This window comes from Podarcis melisellensis, assembly GCF_964234715.1.
Source record: "Podarcis melisellensis genome assembly, chromosome: 8".
NCBI classification, from domain to species: domain Eukaryota; kingdom Metazoa; phylum Chordata; class Lepidosauria; order Squamata; family Lacertidae; genus Podarcis; species Podarcis melisellensis.
Window position 1 is genome coordinate 65149960 of NC_138540.1, and position 18618 is coordinate 65168577.

General features: G+C 41.6%; 1 protein-coding gene across 2 annotated transcripts; it reads left to right on the top strand.

Annotated features, from left to right (window-relative positions):
• The first annotated feature begins 3883 nt into the window (after positions 1-3883).
• HMGN2 (high mobility group nucleosomal binding domain 2) lies at positions 3884-8674 on the top strand. Of its 2 annotated transcripts, none has more exons than XM_081921661.1 (6): positions 3884-4214; positions 6502-6546; positions 6892-6921; positions 7111-7161; positions 7319-7414; positions 7772-8674. In XM_081921661.1, exons 1-6 carry the CDS (start codon positions 4200-4202, stop codon positions 7805-7807), a joined length of 273 nt encoding a protein of 90 aa, XP_081777787.1. In that variant the 5' UTR covers positions 3884-4199; the 3' UTR covers positions 7808-8674. The 2 variants fall into 2 exon arrangements, with proteins under 2 accessions (XP_081777787.1, XP_081777786.1); XM_081921660.1 differs by lacking the exon at positions 3884-4214 and adding an exon at positions 4964-5056.
• Positions 8675-18618: the final 9944 nt, after the last annotated feature.

An 18618-nucleotide genomic window follows, 5' to 3' on the forward strand; every position in this document is an offset into this window, starting at 1 on the left:
TATCTTTTCAGAGGTGGGAAAGAATATTTGTTAGTAAATGTTTCTTCTGCATTAAAAACTTACAATCAATAAGTTGAAAAACGTGAATGGTTGGTTCTGTGGGAAACAAGAGGTCCAACATCCTTAATGAAGGTGTTTCTTTGTCTACATGGTTTAGAAGTAGATGTTGGCACACCAGTCCAAACCCCCTCAGGGGTGGTCAGCCTCCAGTGCATGGGTCAGTTTTGGTCCTTCAGGGAATCCAATTTGGTTTGTGGTGCCATTTCCCCCCAAAATCACAACCACGTGTCCATCAGCTGATGGGCTTTTTAAAATCCTGCTGGGTGTTACTTCACCAGTGCATTCCCTATGGGGAACATGCATCCATAGCAGACTCCTGCAGGGAGCCTGACTGAACCCTGAGTAGGTGAGCAGAGAGTTCAATCCTACTTGGTGCTTCACCACCCCACCCCATCTCATGGGTCAATGTTTGATAAGGGAGTGGGACTGCCTACCAACATATCACTTCCATCATGATAACAGATGGATGGGTGATTCCCACTTACCTGCCAAAAGTTGGTCAGTGGGGTGGGGGAGATAATGACCTGGCTCACTAGGTGTATACAGAACAGTTTGCATCAGTCTAGCCACTGTGGCATCCTATGCTGGCAAGCATGCAAGCTGCCGGTTGCATCTGTCATGGTCACACATCAAAACTAGATTACTGTTAATGTGCTGGTGGTGGGATGTTGTGTCTCTGAATCTTCTGAGACCTGATAGTATAAGATGCAGCAGCCAGACTACTGCATAGTGTTTTTGGAGCTTTTTGCTCTTGATTTACATCATTTTCACAGACTCCTGGTCTAATTTCAGGAGCAATTGAAAGTGCTGGACACTTGCCTTCATAGTTCTCAACTGTGTGGGACCAGTATACCTAAAACACAGTCTGCTCTCATATGATCCTTTCCAGTGACCAAAATGTTTGGGTGTTTGGGAACTCCTTGGTGGAGCGTACTCAGTTCTGGCAGGCAGGTTTTTGGACTGGATGGGGGGGTCATTTTGCTGGATTCCGGTTTTGTACTAACTGTCTGCTGCTTGCTTGTTCTGCACCCCAGCCTCACCCCCCGCATCCATTTGTGCTTTGTGTTTTTAATACTTTGCCTTTTTAAAGCTGCCTTGGGTGGCTCAAATTATGAATGAAAAAGGCATTCAACCACCCTCTAGCAGATTTTCAGGGTGTCCAGTAGGTTTTCAGTGGAACTTGCTTCTGTGTGCTTAATGTCAATGACTTTAATCTGACTAAACAGGCTTATAGTACATGCTTGCCTGTTTAAATGGCTTGTAGATCACACTGAGAACAATTGGAATGAATGGCGGCTGTGTTGCCGTTATGTGGTTCATTGCACCTACTGTTAAGGGGTATTTCTATTCCTGGAGAATGAGAGTAAGAGGCCAACTTGAGTTATTTTTAAGAGTGCAAAGTTGTTTAGCTCTACTGTAGTAACTGTGTTCATAGTGAAATATAACTAGAATCCTGATGGAATTAAAAAAAAGTTGAAGATTGTTAGATTTGGCAACTGGCATATGAAATGTTAAATCTTAAAAGTGCTTCGTGTAGTTACCAATATTGCTTCCAGCCTGTTTAAAATTCTAAAGCAAGGATGGGAAACCTTGAGCCTGGGTACCAAAAGTGGCCCTCCATTACTGTTTTGTCTGGCCTTCTGGGCTCCTTCAGTCTCATGCCCATGCTAGAGTACTTTTTCCTGGTTAGAATGTGACCTTGAATTGTGATAATGCCTCTTGCTTGCCTGGTTGGAGGGAAGCACATATATTTTATAAACCTTTGCATCGCTGGAAGGAAGCTTAATGTACAAAAGTAAATCTCTCTCTTTGCTCCACCCACCCTTGTGTCTGATCACCCATGCAGCCTTGGATGGTTGCCAACAAAGGAATTTTGCCCTAAGACCGAAAAAGGTTCCCCATCCCTGAACTCAGGAGCGTATCTAGGAGTTTGTGAAGTTGGCCCTGCCGAGGGTGCAGGCCCAGCAGGACACAAAAATCACGCCTTTCCACTCTGGCTTGGAGTGGCTAGGAGCCCACCTGCCCATCTGCATGCTCCCCAGACTGTTGCTCTGCTGCTCTGGACAGCAGTCAGGTGAAGCATGCAGGCTCCTCTGGGTGCCTTGGCAGGAGCACCTCCCAAGTGAAATGCAGTGAAGAAGGATGCCATAAGAAGACAATCCCTGCTGAATCAGGCCAATGGTCCATGTGATCCATCATCCTGTTCTCACAGTGCACGACCAGATGTCTGCTGGAAATCCATTTGGTGTTTTGCTGTGGAGGCAGAGCATAGCCATCACGGCTAGTAACCACTGATAGCCTCAACCCCCATACATTTGTCTAATCCTCTTTTTAAGTCACCCAAGTTGGTAGCCATCACTACATCCTGTGAACATAGTTGTGTCTAGTTCAGCATTTTGCTTCCAAAAGTAGCCCATAAGCAAGGTTCCATATACAGCCCCCTCAGCAATTGCCTAGTTGGTGGCATGCTGCCCTTGAACAAAGACGATAAGATCCTCCATCATTAGCTGTGCATGTGCAATTGAAGAATGTGTTCTAATGCTATATAAGCCACACAAAATTATTTGTACGAGTGAAGACATCACTGCAACTCTCTCATTTAACTTCACCCTGAATGTAACCTTTACCGCTTAATAGTGCAAGCTGTAATGATGTTGCATGGTTGTGTCCATTGCAAGGCAAATTATGTTAAGGGAGACACTATATACGATGACAGATCCAATGTGGGCAACATGCCTTATTCTGCAGGTATTCCATATCTGCCCCTGCCTCTTTCTAACTGCTGGGTTTTGGGGTGGGTATTCTACCAGCAGCAGGACAGAATGGTGCTGAAAAGGACAGCTCCTCACCTGGCCCCTGCCAAGGAAGCGTCTTCGGTAAAAGTGTCCCCGCGCCACAAGAACGCTTCCGTTCCCCCTCTTTCTCCCTTAGGAGAGGGGGAAGGCGAGGTGGCTGCTGCACCTGAGGCCCTTTGCTGCTCGCTCTTGAGGGAGACCCTGCCAGTTCGTAGTCAAGGTTGAAAAGGAAGAGGGCGCTGTGGGTTGCGTTCTGCCCTCCTCAGCTAGGCAATGACCGCACCTTCCTTTCCCTTCGAGCGCTAGAAGAGGCCACCATCTTCTTCCACCCAAGCTTCCACCCAGATTTCTTGTTGTTGTTGTTATTGGCTTGGAGGGGCAGGAAGAACAGGGGAAAGGCCCTTTCTCGGAAACATTTTCTTCCTGCCTGCGCCTTCGCAGGAGAGGCACGCCATGGCTTGTGCAGGTGCGCCAGGCAGGTCGGTCTTTCGCCCTCCTGCAGCGAGAGAGAGACACTGCACTGGCTTCTCAGCGGTAACTTTCGACCGCAAGCTTTATGTACGCTTACCTGGGCGCAAGTCCAGTCACCGCGCCAGAGGAGTTGTGAAGATTACGCAGAGAGCTCCTTCTCAGCCAAGAGGATTTATATTATTTAATTAATTAATTTTGCAGTGCGTTTTTTTAAAACCCAAGAGAAATTATTGTTTTTTTATTATTTTTAACGGAGGGGGGAGGCAGCAAGAGTGGTATGAGAATCTACGAAATGCATTTTTCTTTCTTGCGTACATACGTAACGAAAAAGAGGTCCGGGTTATTATTAAAAATAAAAATAAAATTCTATACGGCGCCGAGGGTCGGTCTTAGTATTGCCATTTATTGTTGTCATTAAAACAAATTCGCGCCGTGGTCGAAAGACCGAGCAACAGCTCTTGCAGGGAGGATTTACTAGTTGCGCGCGCGCCCCCTTCGCTCCTCGCCTCCCCTCGCAGCGCCCGCCCTGGCTGGCCCTTGCCACGTGACGCGCTCTGTCCAATAGGCAGCCGGGGCGGTGGGGATCCGGCTGGAACCGGTTGGGCCGCGTCCGGCTCTATATAAAACTTTATAAACACCCGATTCAAATTAGTGGGGTCGTGAGCGACACGAGCGAACCCAACAAACGGAGCCCCCCTTTCTCTCTTTTCCTCTTCTGCTCTTCCTTGCTGCGCGGCTTCTCTGCACCCCCCTCCTTTTTTTTTTTTACAGGCGGTTGAGTTTCTCCCTTCCCTCCTACAGAGACCGCGCTTTTATATTTCCAACCCAGCCTCCTTTTTCTCTTTCTCTCCCCCTCTGTCTCGCGCCGCCGACATGCCCAAGAGAAAGGTACGTGGCTGCGGCGAGGGAACCTAATGGCTCGGACGGGAGACGGGGAAGGAGGAAGTGGGGAAGAGACATGGTAGTTTGCAGAAGGAGCGGTGCTTATGCGGGGATGAGATTTAGATCAGCCGCCATTTTCTTTCCTTTCTCCTCCTCTTTCTCCCTCTCCCCCCCACCCTCCCCGGTTCTCCTTTCCTTCCTCCTCCACGAGCGGTTAACGGTTGTGAGGCGGGGGAAGAGCGCGCGCGCGCGAGGCGGCTCGACGGTGCTTCTGAGGACTTAAAAGTGAGGAGGAAGAGTGGGCGGAGCGGAGCGAGAACGACCGTTAACCGTCGCGCATTCTTGATCGCCGGGGGTAGGGAGGGGGGGGGGAACTATAAGGAAGAAGAGAGAGCGAGAGAGACGGCGCGCGCGCGCGCACTCGAATGGGCGCGAGAATATTAATCATTGGCAGTTTCTCGCCCGCGCGCTCACTTAAGTCCCCACCAATAGGGAAGGGGCACGCGCCCGCCAGCGGGTGGGCAGAAGAGCAAGATATGGAAGATAAGAGACTCAGCTTAGCCGGAGCGAGCTGGCTGTTTTTTTTGGCGGGAGGGTGGTTGGCTGGAGAGAGGCACGTGCGTGGCTGGTTGTAGGTGCTTGGGCGCGCGCGTGCGCGCCCGTGCAAACATAAAGCGGGGTACGTTGGAAAAAAGGGCGCGTGCGCGCACTCCCACTCGCGTTCTGTCATCCGCCTCCCCCTCCCGCTTCCTTCACAAATAAATACAGTAATGGGGGCGGGGGGCGCAGGCTTTTCTCCCCCGCCATCCCCCGCGCTCCCGAAAAGGCGGGAAGGCCCCAAAAAAGCGGTAGTTTTGAAAGCCCTGGGGGAGGGGAAAGAGCAGCCCTATGGCGTCCTGGCGAGAGACTTGTCAGTTGTTTGCGCGGGGGATGGAGGTTTCCCCTGTCAGTGAAGATGTTGGAGAGGCCCCGCCTCCCGCCCTACATGCGCTCCTTAGCGAATCTTTCCCGCCCCCTGCCTTCTCTCTAAGGGGGAAAGTGACCATCTTAAGTGTTGGGAGGCGAAGGAGGGTTAGAGTTGCCCACACACGTACACGTCGTGGCTTGCTTCTCTGGAGCCCTTTAGGTTGCCAAATCCACGTTTCACTTCAAAGAGGCATTCGGGATTGTTTCCCCAATTGTGTCTTGGGAAGGAGGGGGTCTGTTGGGCCCAGGGGAGTTGCCTGAGCTCTGAATCTAGGGATGATCCCTTAAGGCTTAAAGCGACAAGAGCCTTAAATGTCGCACAGTGAGTGGTTTCATAGGTCTGAAGAGGCACTAGGGGTAGGCAGGCAAGCAAGGTTCAAATTGCGAGATCAAAATTCCAGAAATAAGTGAGATCTTGGGTCTGTTACACGGACTCAATAGAGGTCATAGTGTTCTGAAATAAAAGGAGCCATTATGTTGCCTAGAGCTGCAGTGTTGGGGAATAAAGAATAATGCATCAAAATTAGGGGCATCTGGCAATGCTGTTATCCACACAACCCTCCCACAAACACATCTCTCATTGGGAGAACATATGGTCACTAAGGATGCAGAAATGCATACAACATAGCCATTTTTTAAAATTAGAAGATACTGGTAATAATTATATCAAATTTATTGAAATGATAATTGTCAAAAACTATGGGAACTTGCATTGAGTAAAACTTGGTTCTGTAGGAACATAAATTGGAGTGTTGCAATAGTTGATGCTTCTGACGACACTATATGGCCCCAGGGAGCATCTTCTATGCCGCATATTTTCTTTATGCAACTAGAAAAATTATTTGATTTTTCACAAGCAATTTCTTGGTTTTCTGAGCATAGAATTTAAAATGCCAACGTCTTGATTTAAAATATAAAGGCCATAGCTTAGTAGTAAAGCATCTGCCTTGCACACATAAGGTTCCAGGTTCAATCCATGCTCCAGATAAGGCTGGGAAAGACTTGTCTGAAACCCTGGGAAGTGCTGCCAGTCAATGTAGACAATACTGTGCTAGATTGACTAATGGTTTGATTCTGTATATGGCAGCTTTCTTTACTGCATACAGGGAGGAAAAATAATATTAAGTAGTTGTGAGAGTGTGTGCTATTTTAAAATTTGAGGGAAAAGGAATTGGACAAAGGTGAGATTGTCAGCTTTGCAATGCATTAAATATTTTTCTTTATATATTTAAGTAACATCAGCTTATCCAAGTTTTTAAAACCTCCGAAGAAATTAGATTGATGGTGTAGGGTTTCTTCAGCTGTTTCACTTTTTAATTCCTTGTAGGCTGAAGGAGATACCAAGGGTGACAAGGCCAAAGCAAAGGATGAGGTAAGAGCATTACTATATTTTTATGTTATAGACTAAACCTGAAATCCCAAATGTATTCACTTGCCACTAAATCCCATTGAATTCAGTTGAGCTTACTTCTGAGTAGAGATGGTTAAGCTTGTGGTGTAATGTGCAAAGATTTGTATGTATCTAGCTTTCTTACCACATTGCTCTCATTTTAACATTACCTGTCAGATGGAGATATGCTACTAGAAGTATGTTAGCTTTCTGATCTTGAAAATTGTATCAGTAGAATGTAATGTGTATATTTGAATGCTGGATTTTAGGTCTCTATTCTAAAAACAACAACTCATTCTAATGGTTAACTTTTCTTTTTTAAAACAGCCACAGCGGAGATCAGCAAGGTTATCTGCTGTAAGTATGTTGTGTGATGGAATGTCCTTTAGGGTTGTTAGCAGTAGTAACTTCTAAAGAACTACTGATAGTCAACTCATTGACACCCTGAAAGGGATTAAGTTGGCTGTTAAGCATGACATCATATACTAAAGTGAACAAATACCTTATTGTTTCAAAACTACTTTTGAATTGTTCTGTCTTTTCTAGAAACCTGCTCCTCCAAAGCCAGAACCTAAACCTAAAAAAACAGCTCCAAAGGTAAAATTCAAATTGTATGCAATTTGAACTCGAATACATCTTTGTTCTCTTGTCTGAGATACTTATATTCAAACAATTGTTTTAAATTGTGTGAAGTCCTTTATATCAGCAGATGTTTATGGTTTGTGAACTATTAATTATTTCCATTGATTGGCAGAAGGCTGAGAAGGTACCTAAGGGGAAGAAGGGGAAAGCTGATGCAGGCAAGGATGGAAACAATCCTGCAGAAAATGGAGATGCCAAAACAGACCAGGTATAATAGCAATATAGTAGATTTCTTTACTTTGCTAAACTATATATTTAGTGATATGGACCAGCATGTTTCCTCCAAACTCCTTTGTTAATTTGTTGTGAAATGATTGTGTATGAATGGAATAGTATGCTCCCGATTGTATATGAGATTGCAGTTTTAAAAATTATGTAAGAAATATTTGTCTTCGTTCTTCTGCTCAAGTCTAACATCAATACTTTTTCATAATAGCTTGCATTGTGTTAATGGGTGTGTGTCTGTTTCATATAATTTACATAGATTCATGCAGACATTGGCCTATGTGGGTAGTAAGCTTGCATTAGCATAAAGAAAACTGACGGGACTGCCTTTGTCTTTCAGGCACAGAAAGCTGAAGGTGCTGGGGATGCCAAGTGAATTGTGTGAATTTTTGATAACTGTGTACTTCTGGTGACTGTACAGTTTGAAATACTATTTTTTATCAAGTTTTATAACAATGCAGAATTTTGTTTTACTTTTTTTTTAAAGCTATGTTGTTAGCACACAGAACGCTTCGTTGTTGTGTTTTGGGGGAAGGAGAGGGGACAAATGCCATTGACTCTGTTACTTAGAACCTGGGCTTTTTAAAGCCCCCTTCAATTTTACAAGAGGGGGTCTACATGGACGCAAGAAAGGGGGATTCCCTGATATTGTTCATCTTTTGTTTCTGAAATACTTGAGTGAACACTGAAGTTCCCAAAATGCTTGTGTCTGAGAAGGTACATTTAAAACAGTACTTAGACTTCCTCTGTTCTTTCACATTGTCATTTGCATTGCATTTACCACTCCTTTGAGTGTGGCATAGGGTCTTTTGATACTTGCTCTCATAAATCAGATTCGTACTCACAGTGTCAGGCAATCCAGACTTCTGGTGTCAAATACTATGGGGTGGGGGAAGGATGGCTCTCAGATGAGCCACATTTCTTATATTGTGAATCTTCAAATTAAGAATTCTACGGTTTTGTTTTCCTCTAAAAGTCAGGGTAGGCTTGTGAAAAGTTGTTAAACAACATACTAAATGTGAAAGTGTCCACCCTCACTCTAAACTTTCCCTGTTCCAAGTAAGAATTGAAGATTTCATTGGGTTTTATATAGTAACTTTACATTTTGGTAGTCCAAGAAGAAAGGGGAGTTGGAATTTGTTGTAAAACATTGCAGATTGTAGACCATGTCCTGCCTGAATACCATTGATTGATTGTTTTATGAAAAGTACCTTTAATAAAGCTGGATATTGTTTGGCTTGGACTGTTCTTTTTTTTTTTTACTCTGTTCTCTTTGATTTCTAGTGCTTTTCTTTCAGGGTTATATTGGTGAGCTTAAATGTAAGTATATACGTTTCAAAATGGCATCGCTGTCATAGAAACACACTAAGCATTGATCTACATGATCAGAAAAACCACATGGTTCAATTCTCTTGGGAATTTTCCAGTTATAAATGTAGGTGAAGGAATTGCATGACAAAATGCAAAAGTAGCATGTCAAGGAAAATTATTCTCCCCTCACCCCTGGTGCTATTTTTAATATTTTGTCATGCTTTTCCCCATCTATGTCCTATAGTGGTATAATCTCAGAAGAGTTCTACCAGCCTTGTATTTAAGAACTAACCCTGATACCCATAGGTGATAAGAAATTGCATGTGAGTAGACAGAGGATGGAAGCTCACAGCTGCTGTAAAAGAGGGTGTTTTGCCTCTTCTCCAAGCCCCAGTAGGCTTAGTAAACATTTTTCAAGGCTGGTAACGTTTGTGGGCTTCTTTTGCAATACTGAGTTGTACTGTGTGCCTTTTATCTTAATGTTTAAGGCTTTAGACACTAGTGGGGAACCTTTTTCAGCCCAATGGCCTCATTTCCTTGTGAACAAACTTCCAGGGACCATATGCCAGTGGTAGTTAGGCAAAAGAGGGATAAAACAGTTTTGACTCTTTACCTTTAGACTAGGGTTGCCATACATCTGGAATCTCCCAGACATATCTGGAATACTGCAGTTGGCAGCAGTGTCCAGGCGGAAATCAACAGTATGTCCGGGAAAATCCGGACGCATGGCAGCCCATGACGGCAGGCCCATTTTTGCCGATTTTCCAGAAAAGGAGCTCAGAAACGGCAAATTTCTGTGATTTTGCCAAGAAAGCTCAACAGCTTTTCTGTCCAGATTTTCACTGTTTGAAATATGGCAACCCTACCTTTAGACAGGAGACTACATTCCAGCCACACACAAGTTGGAGGTTTCAGCATACACACACAAGTTGGAGGTGTACATGCATAGCTCTCCAAGTAAGCAAGAAGAATTATTGCAGTTCAGCAATACATTCCAGCCAAGCAAAACTACTCAACAACAGTTGTTGAAGGTTGTGCCTTAGAGTCTTCTCTTCGAGGGCCCCATGCAGCTCTGAACCTGAGGCTCCACTCATTCTGTAGACTAAATCTGCTTAGGTAAATTACAGGATTTAGTCATCTTGCCTTTATTGTTCAAAAATAATAGTGATTGATTACATGTGACTCTTGGTGGCTACAGCAGTATGGAATGGAGTAGGAATTCATGGAGAGGTATAGGGTGGACAACTCCATTTGAATGCTTAACACAAGGTTGAATTGAAGGCCAAGAGTGGTATTACACAAGGAGTAAGCAGTGATTTGGTTTAGATCTGATCATGTTGTTAAATTAATCTTAGAATAACCAGAAAGAAAGTAGCACCATAAAAATACGGAAGATTCAAAGGCTCTAGAATGCAGTGGGACTTTCTTTTTTGTAATATGGAATCAAGTTGAATCCAGCAGGTTGAGAAGAGTGCTGAGACTCAGGTTGGGTGAGACTAAACCTTCCAGTGCATCAGCTCTTTTACAGCACTTTCTACAAGTCCTCATAATGTTTTCAAAATTAGTAACTTAGCATGACCTTCCAAAAGCAGATAGGTGTTAATTTGCATAATTGGATTTTGTGACAGCAAAAAATAAAATTGGAGAATTAAAGAGTTTTGCAGATGCTTGCTGCTTTCATTAGATTGCTCTTTCATCATAAACACACCACTCCCAGCTATTATTTCCATTACTATAATGCTGCTGCTGTAGGCCTCTTATCAGATGCATACGTTCAGCACAAGGAAACAAAAACTTGCACATCACTGCTAGGGCAGTACTAAATTTCCTTCTGGAAATGATACAAATCTCCAGGTCTAATGTGGGTTATTTGAAACAACTATCATGTTGCCAATATCCCATTGTAGGGAAGGTGCTTAAGAGGGTGGTGCTGGCTAAGCTCTTCTCTGTTCTTGTAGGAAATGTTTAGACCCTTTCCAGTCTAGATTCAGGCCTGGTTTGGCATCTGTACCAGCTTTGGTCATGCTGATGGATGGGGAAGACAACCTTGTTAATTGTGGATCTCTGCAGCTTTTGATACCATCCACCAGGGTATCCTGAGCAGCTCTGAGATAGGTGTTGGAAGCACAGTGTTGCAACCATTATCGGCCCTTTGCGTTTTGAACTGGTAAGTTTACAGGGTTCTGTCACCAGTGGTGTTGAAACATTTGGTGGTGTCATTGGGGGGTTGGAGTGGCATCAGTATGCTCTCTATACAAGCCAGGTGAAGCTGTGCAGGTTCTGGACTCATGCCTGAATTTAGTGGTGTGCCAGTGAATCCCAAAAAGATTGAGGTCCTGTGAGTAGATAGTTTCCAGATCCAGAAATCAGGCAAATTGCTTGTTCTAGATGGGGTTGCACTCCCTCTGAAGGAATGTAGTCCATTATTACCTTTGGCTGGTAGGTCAGTCTTCGCACTCTGGAAAGGGAGTTTGCAAGCCTACATGTGTTAAACAACTTTTGTTCTAAATTATTCAAAGAATAATTTCTCTAGTACATAATACCCTTTCAAGGCTATGTCCTTGTACAATGACTCAGCACTGCAGTCATTTTCCCCAGTTGATTCCTGTATGATACCATGGCGTTGCCTGGGTGTTTCTGTGGAGCGATGTTTTCATGAGTCCTTGGTGTAGACTTCTGGTTCCCCCCCTGCACCTCCCACACATTCCATCCCTGTTTTCTTCCATATCCACATGCAGCACCTGATTACATCTCCCTTAACCAGATGTACTCCAAATCACGCTTCCATCTCATTCTCCCTCTGTTTCTCTCCCTGCCCTTAACTGCTTCAACTTTCACTTTCCCAACATCCCAAATCCCTTAGTAACAGTTGCCAAGACTGCCCATAACTGTCTCACACAACTATTTACATTTAACTTAGTCCCTGTTTTCCCAGGTTAACTAGCCTTAGCAATATATTCAATCCAAAACAAAAATGGTAAACTTGTCAACACAAACATGCATGCATAAAAATACTTCTGCCACACCTACGTTACAGCTATTTCTGAGCAGCAAAATCCTAGCCTGATGGCCTATGGGCTGGTAACCTCTAGAAAGTATTGGTGTAATGGGCTGGTTTTCAGACTGGTTTAGTAGCTATAGATACAAATTGCAATAGTCTCTTGTTGAATATGACCATAAGCATGTAATGCCTCTTCTGAAGTTAGTGCAATGGCTGCCAATATACTGCAAGGCCCAACTCAGGATATATTTGTATTGAAAGCCCTATACAACGTGGACCCTGGAGACCTGAGAGGACAGCTGCTCCTATACAGACCTTCTCACTTAGTAAGATTTACCAGGAAGACCCTCCTAGCTGTAGCATCTCAAGCTGGAGCGAACTGAAGTAAAAATGAGAGAGCTTTCTTGGTGATGACACCCCAGCTCTCAAGTTCCCTGCGGAGTTTTGGCCTCCAATTGAAGATCTGGCTTTTTTTCTGGGATATGCGCTAAAGTTTGGTGCCAGGATGGATATACTGTTGCTAGTTGTAATTCATCTGCTTTTTATGTGAGTTCTATTGCTGTTTTAACAATTCGTAAATTTTAGTATATATATTTTTGGTCACTGATGATGTAAGTCATCTTGTGAAGATAGAATCTCTGAAAGGTGGGATAAAAATCTATATCAATAAATAGATTTGCTGGCCACATTTGCAAAGTGTGCCCCTTTCTGTATCTGGCTGGTCAAGGTAATTAACATGAATATACAGTCCGAAGCATAGGCTCAATTTATGCACACACTCAATGCAGTAATCAGATTATTCCCCCCCACACACACACACACATTGGGGGTTCTGGTAAAACATTTTTCTACATTGTGGTCTTTGATGTTCTACTCATCAAGTTTATATGTCCCTGATAATTGATTTTTTACATGAATAATGGAAGGTAAATATGTAGTTAATTGTAGTTTGGCATTTAATTATTCAGCTTTGAGGAATAAAATAAGTTGCTATGCCCAAATTGTAAAATTAAATTTGAATCAAATTATAAATGAGATTTCTTTTGATATTGAAAGGTGTGGACCTCTAAACCTCTTCCTTTAATGTCCTCAAAATGAATGTTGTTCCAAAGCTTTTACACATTCTTAGAGGATTACCAATATATATTCCCAAATTATACTTCCAAAAAATAAATCTTGTCTGTCACCAAAAATATCACTGCATAAAATGCAACTTCCAACTCAGGAAGGCGGCTTTGGGCTCCCAAATCTGGAATCATATCAGCAGGCTTACCTGCTGAGTAAGACTAATTATTGGAGAGCTAGCAGGAATCCCAATTGGGCTACTCTCGAATATAGTTTCTGTGAACTTCTTGTAGGGTGGACTAAACTCGGCTCCAATTTTATGAAATATATTATCCTGGAGACTATTAAAGCACCTATACAAATTTGGATGAATATAAATAAAAATAATAAGGATGACCCCTATCAGCATGAGAAATAAACAATATGGGCCAACCCAAAATTGAAAATCAAGTAATAATTTGGCAAAATTGGACGAAAAAAGGTATTTTGACATTGAATCAATTAATTGATGAAAATTATAAATTTGTGGAATATAAGACTTTGCAAGTAAAGTACGGATTAACCAGTGAAACACAATGGCAATGCATCCAATTGAAACATAAGTTGGAAAGGCAGTTTGGCCCTGACGCTATAGCAGCATCGGAAACACCCATGCTGCTACAAGATTTAATCTCTGCAACAAAAACAAAAAAACTACACTTGCACTATATAAAACCCTACTCAACAGGAAGAAATATGATTTAGAATATGATAGACAAAAATGGAGTGAAGAGTTAGGGGTACAGATAACAAATGATATATGGGAGTCAAGTATAAAATCAACAGATATAGCCTCTATGGATCTAAGACTAAGACTTATTCAACAGAAAATAATATTCAGAGTCCACTGGACTCCAGTAAAACTCTACCAGAAGAAAATAACAAATGCAGACAACTGCTGGAGATGTGGGAGTAAAAATGCGAACTTCAACATATGAATAATCAACATATGTTGATTAACTGCCCGATGATACGATCATTTTGGTGCGAGGTGAGGATATTTATAGCAAGAGTAATAAAAAGAAATTGTTATTTAGGGGAACTGAATTTAATTCTAAATTATATTCCGGAAACGGAGATTTTAAGGGGTCAAAAAAATGGATGTACCGTGCTATATTAGAAGCAAAAAAAACTTCTTTTGATGAATTGGAAGAGCTGCAAAAAGATTCCATTGAGCACACAGATTGATAATATGGACAGATTAGCTACATATGAACGAATTGCATGTTGACGCAAAATAAGAATGGATAAATATGAAGAAATCTGGAATGAATATTTAAGCGATAAGGCGGATAATGGTGGGGAGGAGAGAGAGGTGGGAAAATATTGTTTAAAAAGGTGTATCAGTGTATATAGTGTATCAGTGTATCAGTGTAATAGGTATATCAGCGTATTCAAATCTGAATTGTCAATTTGTGTTATTGTTACCATGGCTTTTGTTGTATGTGTCTTTTGAGGGTGATGTTTGTATTGAAAAAATGATTAAATAATATTTTTTTTAAATGCTCAAAACAACTTTTCCAGAAGTTAAGATCAAAATGTAATGCTGTTTCCAAAACCTATGAGTGCTGCCCAGATAGAATAGATTTTGTAACCTTAGGCAGTACAAGCCAGATTTTATATTATGTGCTTGAAGCCACCCTTATATTTATTTCTTCCCTATTTGATTCCATCAATAAAGCGGTGGTTACTCTATTTAGCATCTCATTTACTAATTTGAACTGGCCAGTCTTGATAGATTTTACTTGTCACATGGTTTGATTTGTTGTGCTTTTAGTATGGAAATGAAGCACTTGTGGTCCACCAGATGTTGGTGAATTCCCAACTCCACATTAGTTTTATTTATTTAACAATATGCATACAGTATACCTTGGGATGCGGGTGGCACTGTGGTGTAAACCACTGAGCCTTGGGCTTGCCAGTTGGAAAGTCGGTGGTTCGAATCCCCACGACAGGGTGGGCTCCTGTTGTTTGGCCCCAGCACCTGCCAACCTAGCAGTTTGAAATCACGTCAAAGTGCAAGTAGATAAATAGGTACCGCTCTGGCGGGAAGGTAAACGGCGTTTCCGTGTGCTGCTCTGGTTAGCCAGAAGCAGCTAAGTCATGCTGGCCACATGACCCGGAAGCTGTATGCCAGCTCCCTCAGCCAGTAAAGCGAGATGAGTGCTGCAACCCCAGAGTCGTTTGTGACTGGACTTAACTGTCAGGGGTCCTTTACCTTTACCTTTTTTTAATACAGCATACCATTTGATTGTAGTGGAACCTCTAAGCGGTTTACAAGAAATATTAAAATTATCTTTCTCCTTTCTTAGTTAATATTCAGCAGAACACAAAGATTGTAAGAGTTTACTCAGTTGAAAAGGATTGTGGTAAGTTTTGCCTTTGGTGATTTGTATTTTTATTTTACTTATCCTTTTAAAGTATACCGCTCTCCACAAATGTGCCTGTAAAAACTATCGCTGAGAGTTTCTGATTTCTGCATGACAGTGTGCCTGGTTGCAAGTCTTCAGAACGTCAGTCACTTTCTTCATACTATACAATCCCTTGCTTGCCCGTACCTCCCAGGTGTTTATGCCACCCTTTGGAGAGAGAAATAAATTTGTATCTACTAGAACCCAACTATGGAATTTAGAGAAAGAAGCAATCAGAATTGAGACAATACATTGGCACTTCAATGCATGTTTATTTGGAAGTAAGTCCTATTGAACTCACAGCTTTTGAGTAGACTTGTCTAGAATTTGTAGCCTAACACCACCATCGTGAGTACATTGGTATTGTTTCCATTGAACACAATGAAATTTGCAAATATAGGATCTGACTGAAAGCAACTTTTGTACTTTGGATTCCCATGTTCACACTGCAAAGAAGACTGTGTAGATTTCATTTTCAATAATGGTGCCAAAGTGTCTACTATAGACCTTGCATGTTCATGCAAACATGAGTTTTTCATGTTCAAGTAATGGATGATTTGTGCCTTCTCTTCAAATTGTAGCACAGGAAATTGTGGTTTTCAGTCTCATGATATTTGTGCATGACTGCCAAAAAAAAGCTTGATTAATGAGAAATATAAATCTTTTAAAGTGGCTGTACATTGCATAACTTACCTTTACTATATTTTTAGTCCTTTTCTTCTAAGCATACTTTAGAATGTGTATTTGTACATTTGACTAATTTAGGCAGTTTTCCAAATTAAAGCTATAATTGTGCATAGAGGCTGAGGAGAGAGGACTCCTGTTTTAATCCAAATATAACAAGACTAATTGCAACAGTGTAGTGAAAGGGGCCATGGCTCAAGTACTATAGTGTCCGATTTGCATGCAGAAGTACTTAGGTTCAATTCCTGGTATCGGATTAAAAAACGAGCTGCTGACAGGTTATGGAAAAAATTCTGCCTAAGATCCTGGAAAGCTACTGCTGGATCATAGACAATAGTGAGCTAGATAGACAACAAGAGCTAGAGAGCCACAGGTTAGCTAACCTGATACAAATTTTCTGATAACTTGTATTTCTTTCCAATCCTTTTCCTTAAAAGTCAAACTTGGCACTCTTTTTATCACATTTGATTAAAATGCTTGTGGGCCCAGGCAGTTACTTTGGTGCCAAATAACTTCAGGCCTCTAGTTGTCCATTTCTGTTTCATATATTGTCCTAATACACTCTGAGATGCCTTTTAGGGGAGAAAATGCTTTTGATTGCTCCCAAAATAAGACGATTCTAAAAACCTGTTGGTATAAATGTTTTGAGGGGTGTTACAGTGGGTTTTATTCAGTGTTCGGCCATGCTCAGAGTGGCCCTAATGGAATTAATCAACACTGCTAACTTGGGTCTATTTAATTTCAATGGGTCTACTCTGATTAGAACTTCACTGGCTACAATCCAGTAGCTTTATCATGATAAAAATTGAATTATTCTTTGTAATGACAATAATTATCATTATTGGCAAAGTCTTGGTATGTTTGATGACCAAAAAGAAATCATACTTGTTTATGTATTAATAGTTCAATTCAGAAATTCCAATATGAAGCTATATCTGCTTTCCTCACACAAAAGGCATTTTTAAAAAGGTTCAAGCTTTGTTACAAACAAGATTATATGGCAGATGTGCATCACAGTTCCCTATATATAAGTGATCCACTTCATGAAGTGTGGAATGTGGAAGTGTGTTGCCCAAATTTTTCTTCCTTGATGGTAAACCCCACAAAGACATTTGATATGCCTTGGAGTTTCCTAATCTCCAGTCTTGTGAGAAGGGAAATCCTTGATTCCTACAGTAGATGCAAAACATACAGAGTGATCCTTTTTCAGCTCGAGTGTTTGAGTCTGTCAATTTGTTTATCATTGCAGTGAGTAATTTCCCTTCACACATGCAATATTTGGTTATATTCCAGCACTTTGCAATTTAAAAGCATCACAGAAAGCTCAGTTTAAGAAATTTTGAAGATGTCAAGTAAGTCCCTTTGGAAATTATCTCCTATGCTGGTCAGTTGCAGAATTGTGCACATTAGAAACGAAAGAGTTGTGTGGGGGGGGGTTTAAAAGAGAAAACTTTAAATTTCCTATGTATTGGCATAATCTTGCAAAACTATTTAATTGCCCAACAGGGAGGAAGTATTCCCCTTTTCTCTCTCTCTTAAAGTAGACCAATTGAAGTTAGCGTAACCTGTCTATTAATTTGCCTATTAATAAAAGTGGAATGTTACATATGGAGGAATTTGGCAGTGGGTTATTGGAGCCTTCTCTCAAAACGAACTGGAACTGACACATTTTATGCATTCTTGGTCCAGTGAAATGGGGCACAGTGTATTTTATTCCTAAAACAACAACAACTCAAATGAAGTCCCAAGTGTTGAATTATTTCATCCTATCACAAACTAAGGGACTGTTTTTGAATTCGGTGAGTCTGGGCTCAAATTGCAGCTCTTAGGGGAATAATTGCTTTGTATGTTTCTATCTTAATTGCAATTACTTGCAATATGCTACCTCGAATAGCAGGAAGGTCCCTCAGGTAAACCCTTAAAAAGGCATCTAGGAAAAAAGAATGTCGAAAACATAAAAACTCCATTAATGACAATTCCATAAACTAAAATAACTGATTATGATCTGTTGTGTCCATTTTATTCAGTTTTAAAATATGCTGCTCTTCAACCAGTTAGGCAAATCTGTACATTTTGGTTTCTCTCAGGCTGGGTTTACATTACTATCTTAAAGCAGAGCTAGGTTGCTTTCCCCCCAATTTGAATCTAAGCTGGTTTAGCGGGGAATGCATAAAAATGCAGTCTTTTGCAAGGAATGACAGGATAGATAAGGATTGTGGCTGTGTATACTGCTTCCCAAAGCAGCAGTGAGAGCTCACTAGATGCATAGTAAACAGGACTGTGTACACAGCCTCAATTTCTCGTTTTCCAAATCTTAAGTTCAGTTCTCCACATTCCCATACCAGTTTGTGATTCAGAAAAATGTCCTGAAAATTCATCAGCATTTTAGCGTGAACTTCTCATAGAAATTTTTGTATGCCATTTTCTTAATATATACATTTTTGCAAAGCAGGGTTCCCTACTTTAAAGCATTTGTGTGTGTTATTTTCACTAATGTATGCCTTTTATGCACCCTGTATTTGCATTTTTATACTCATTGCTTCATTGGAGAACAACACTGTAAATTTTGAAGGCTGGCTGTGCTTTGATTTGCTGATGATCTTGGAAAGTGTGAATTAGGTAGAGCCACCTTTAAATGCAAACCAAAATGATGATCTCCCACAACCCTATTTTCAA

Bases quoted from the DNA above. Each gene is read 5' to 3' on its own strand.
- HMGN2 (XM_081921660.1), top strand. From the start codon at position 4,979: ATGGGGGCGGGGGGCGCAGGCTTTTCTCCCCCGCCATCCCCCGCGCTC. The intron at 5,057-6,501 runs GTAGTTTTGAAA...AATTCCTTGTAG, and splicing joins GGGAAGGCCCCAAAAAAGCG to GCTGAAGGAGATACCAAGGG. The intron at 7,162-7,318 runs GTAAAATTCAAA...ATTGATTGGCAG, and splicing joins CTAAAAAAACAGCTCCAAAG to AAGGCTGAGAAGGTACCTAA.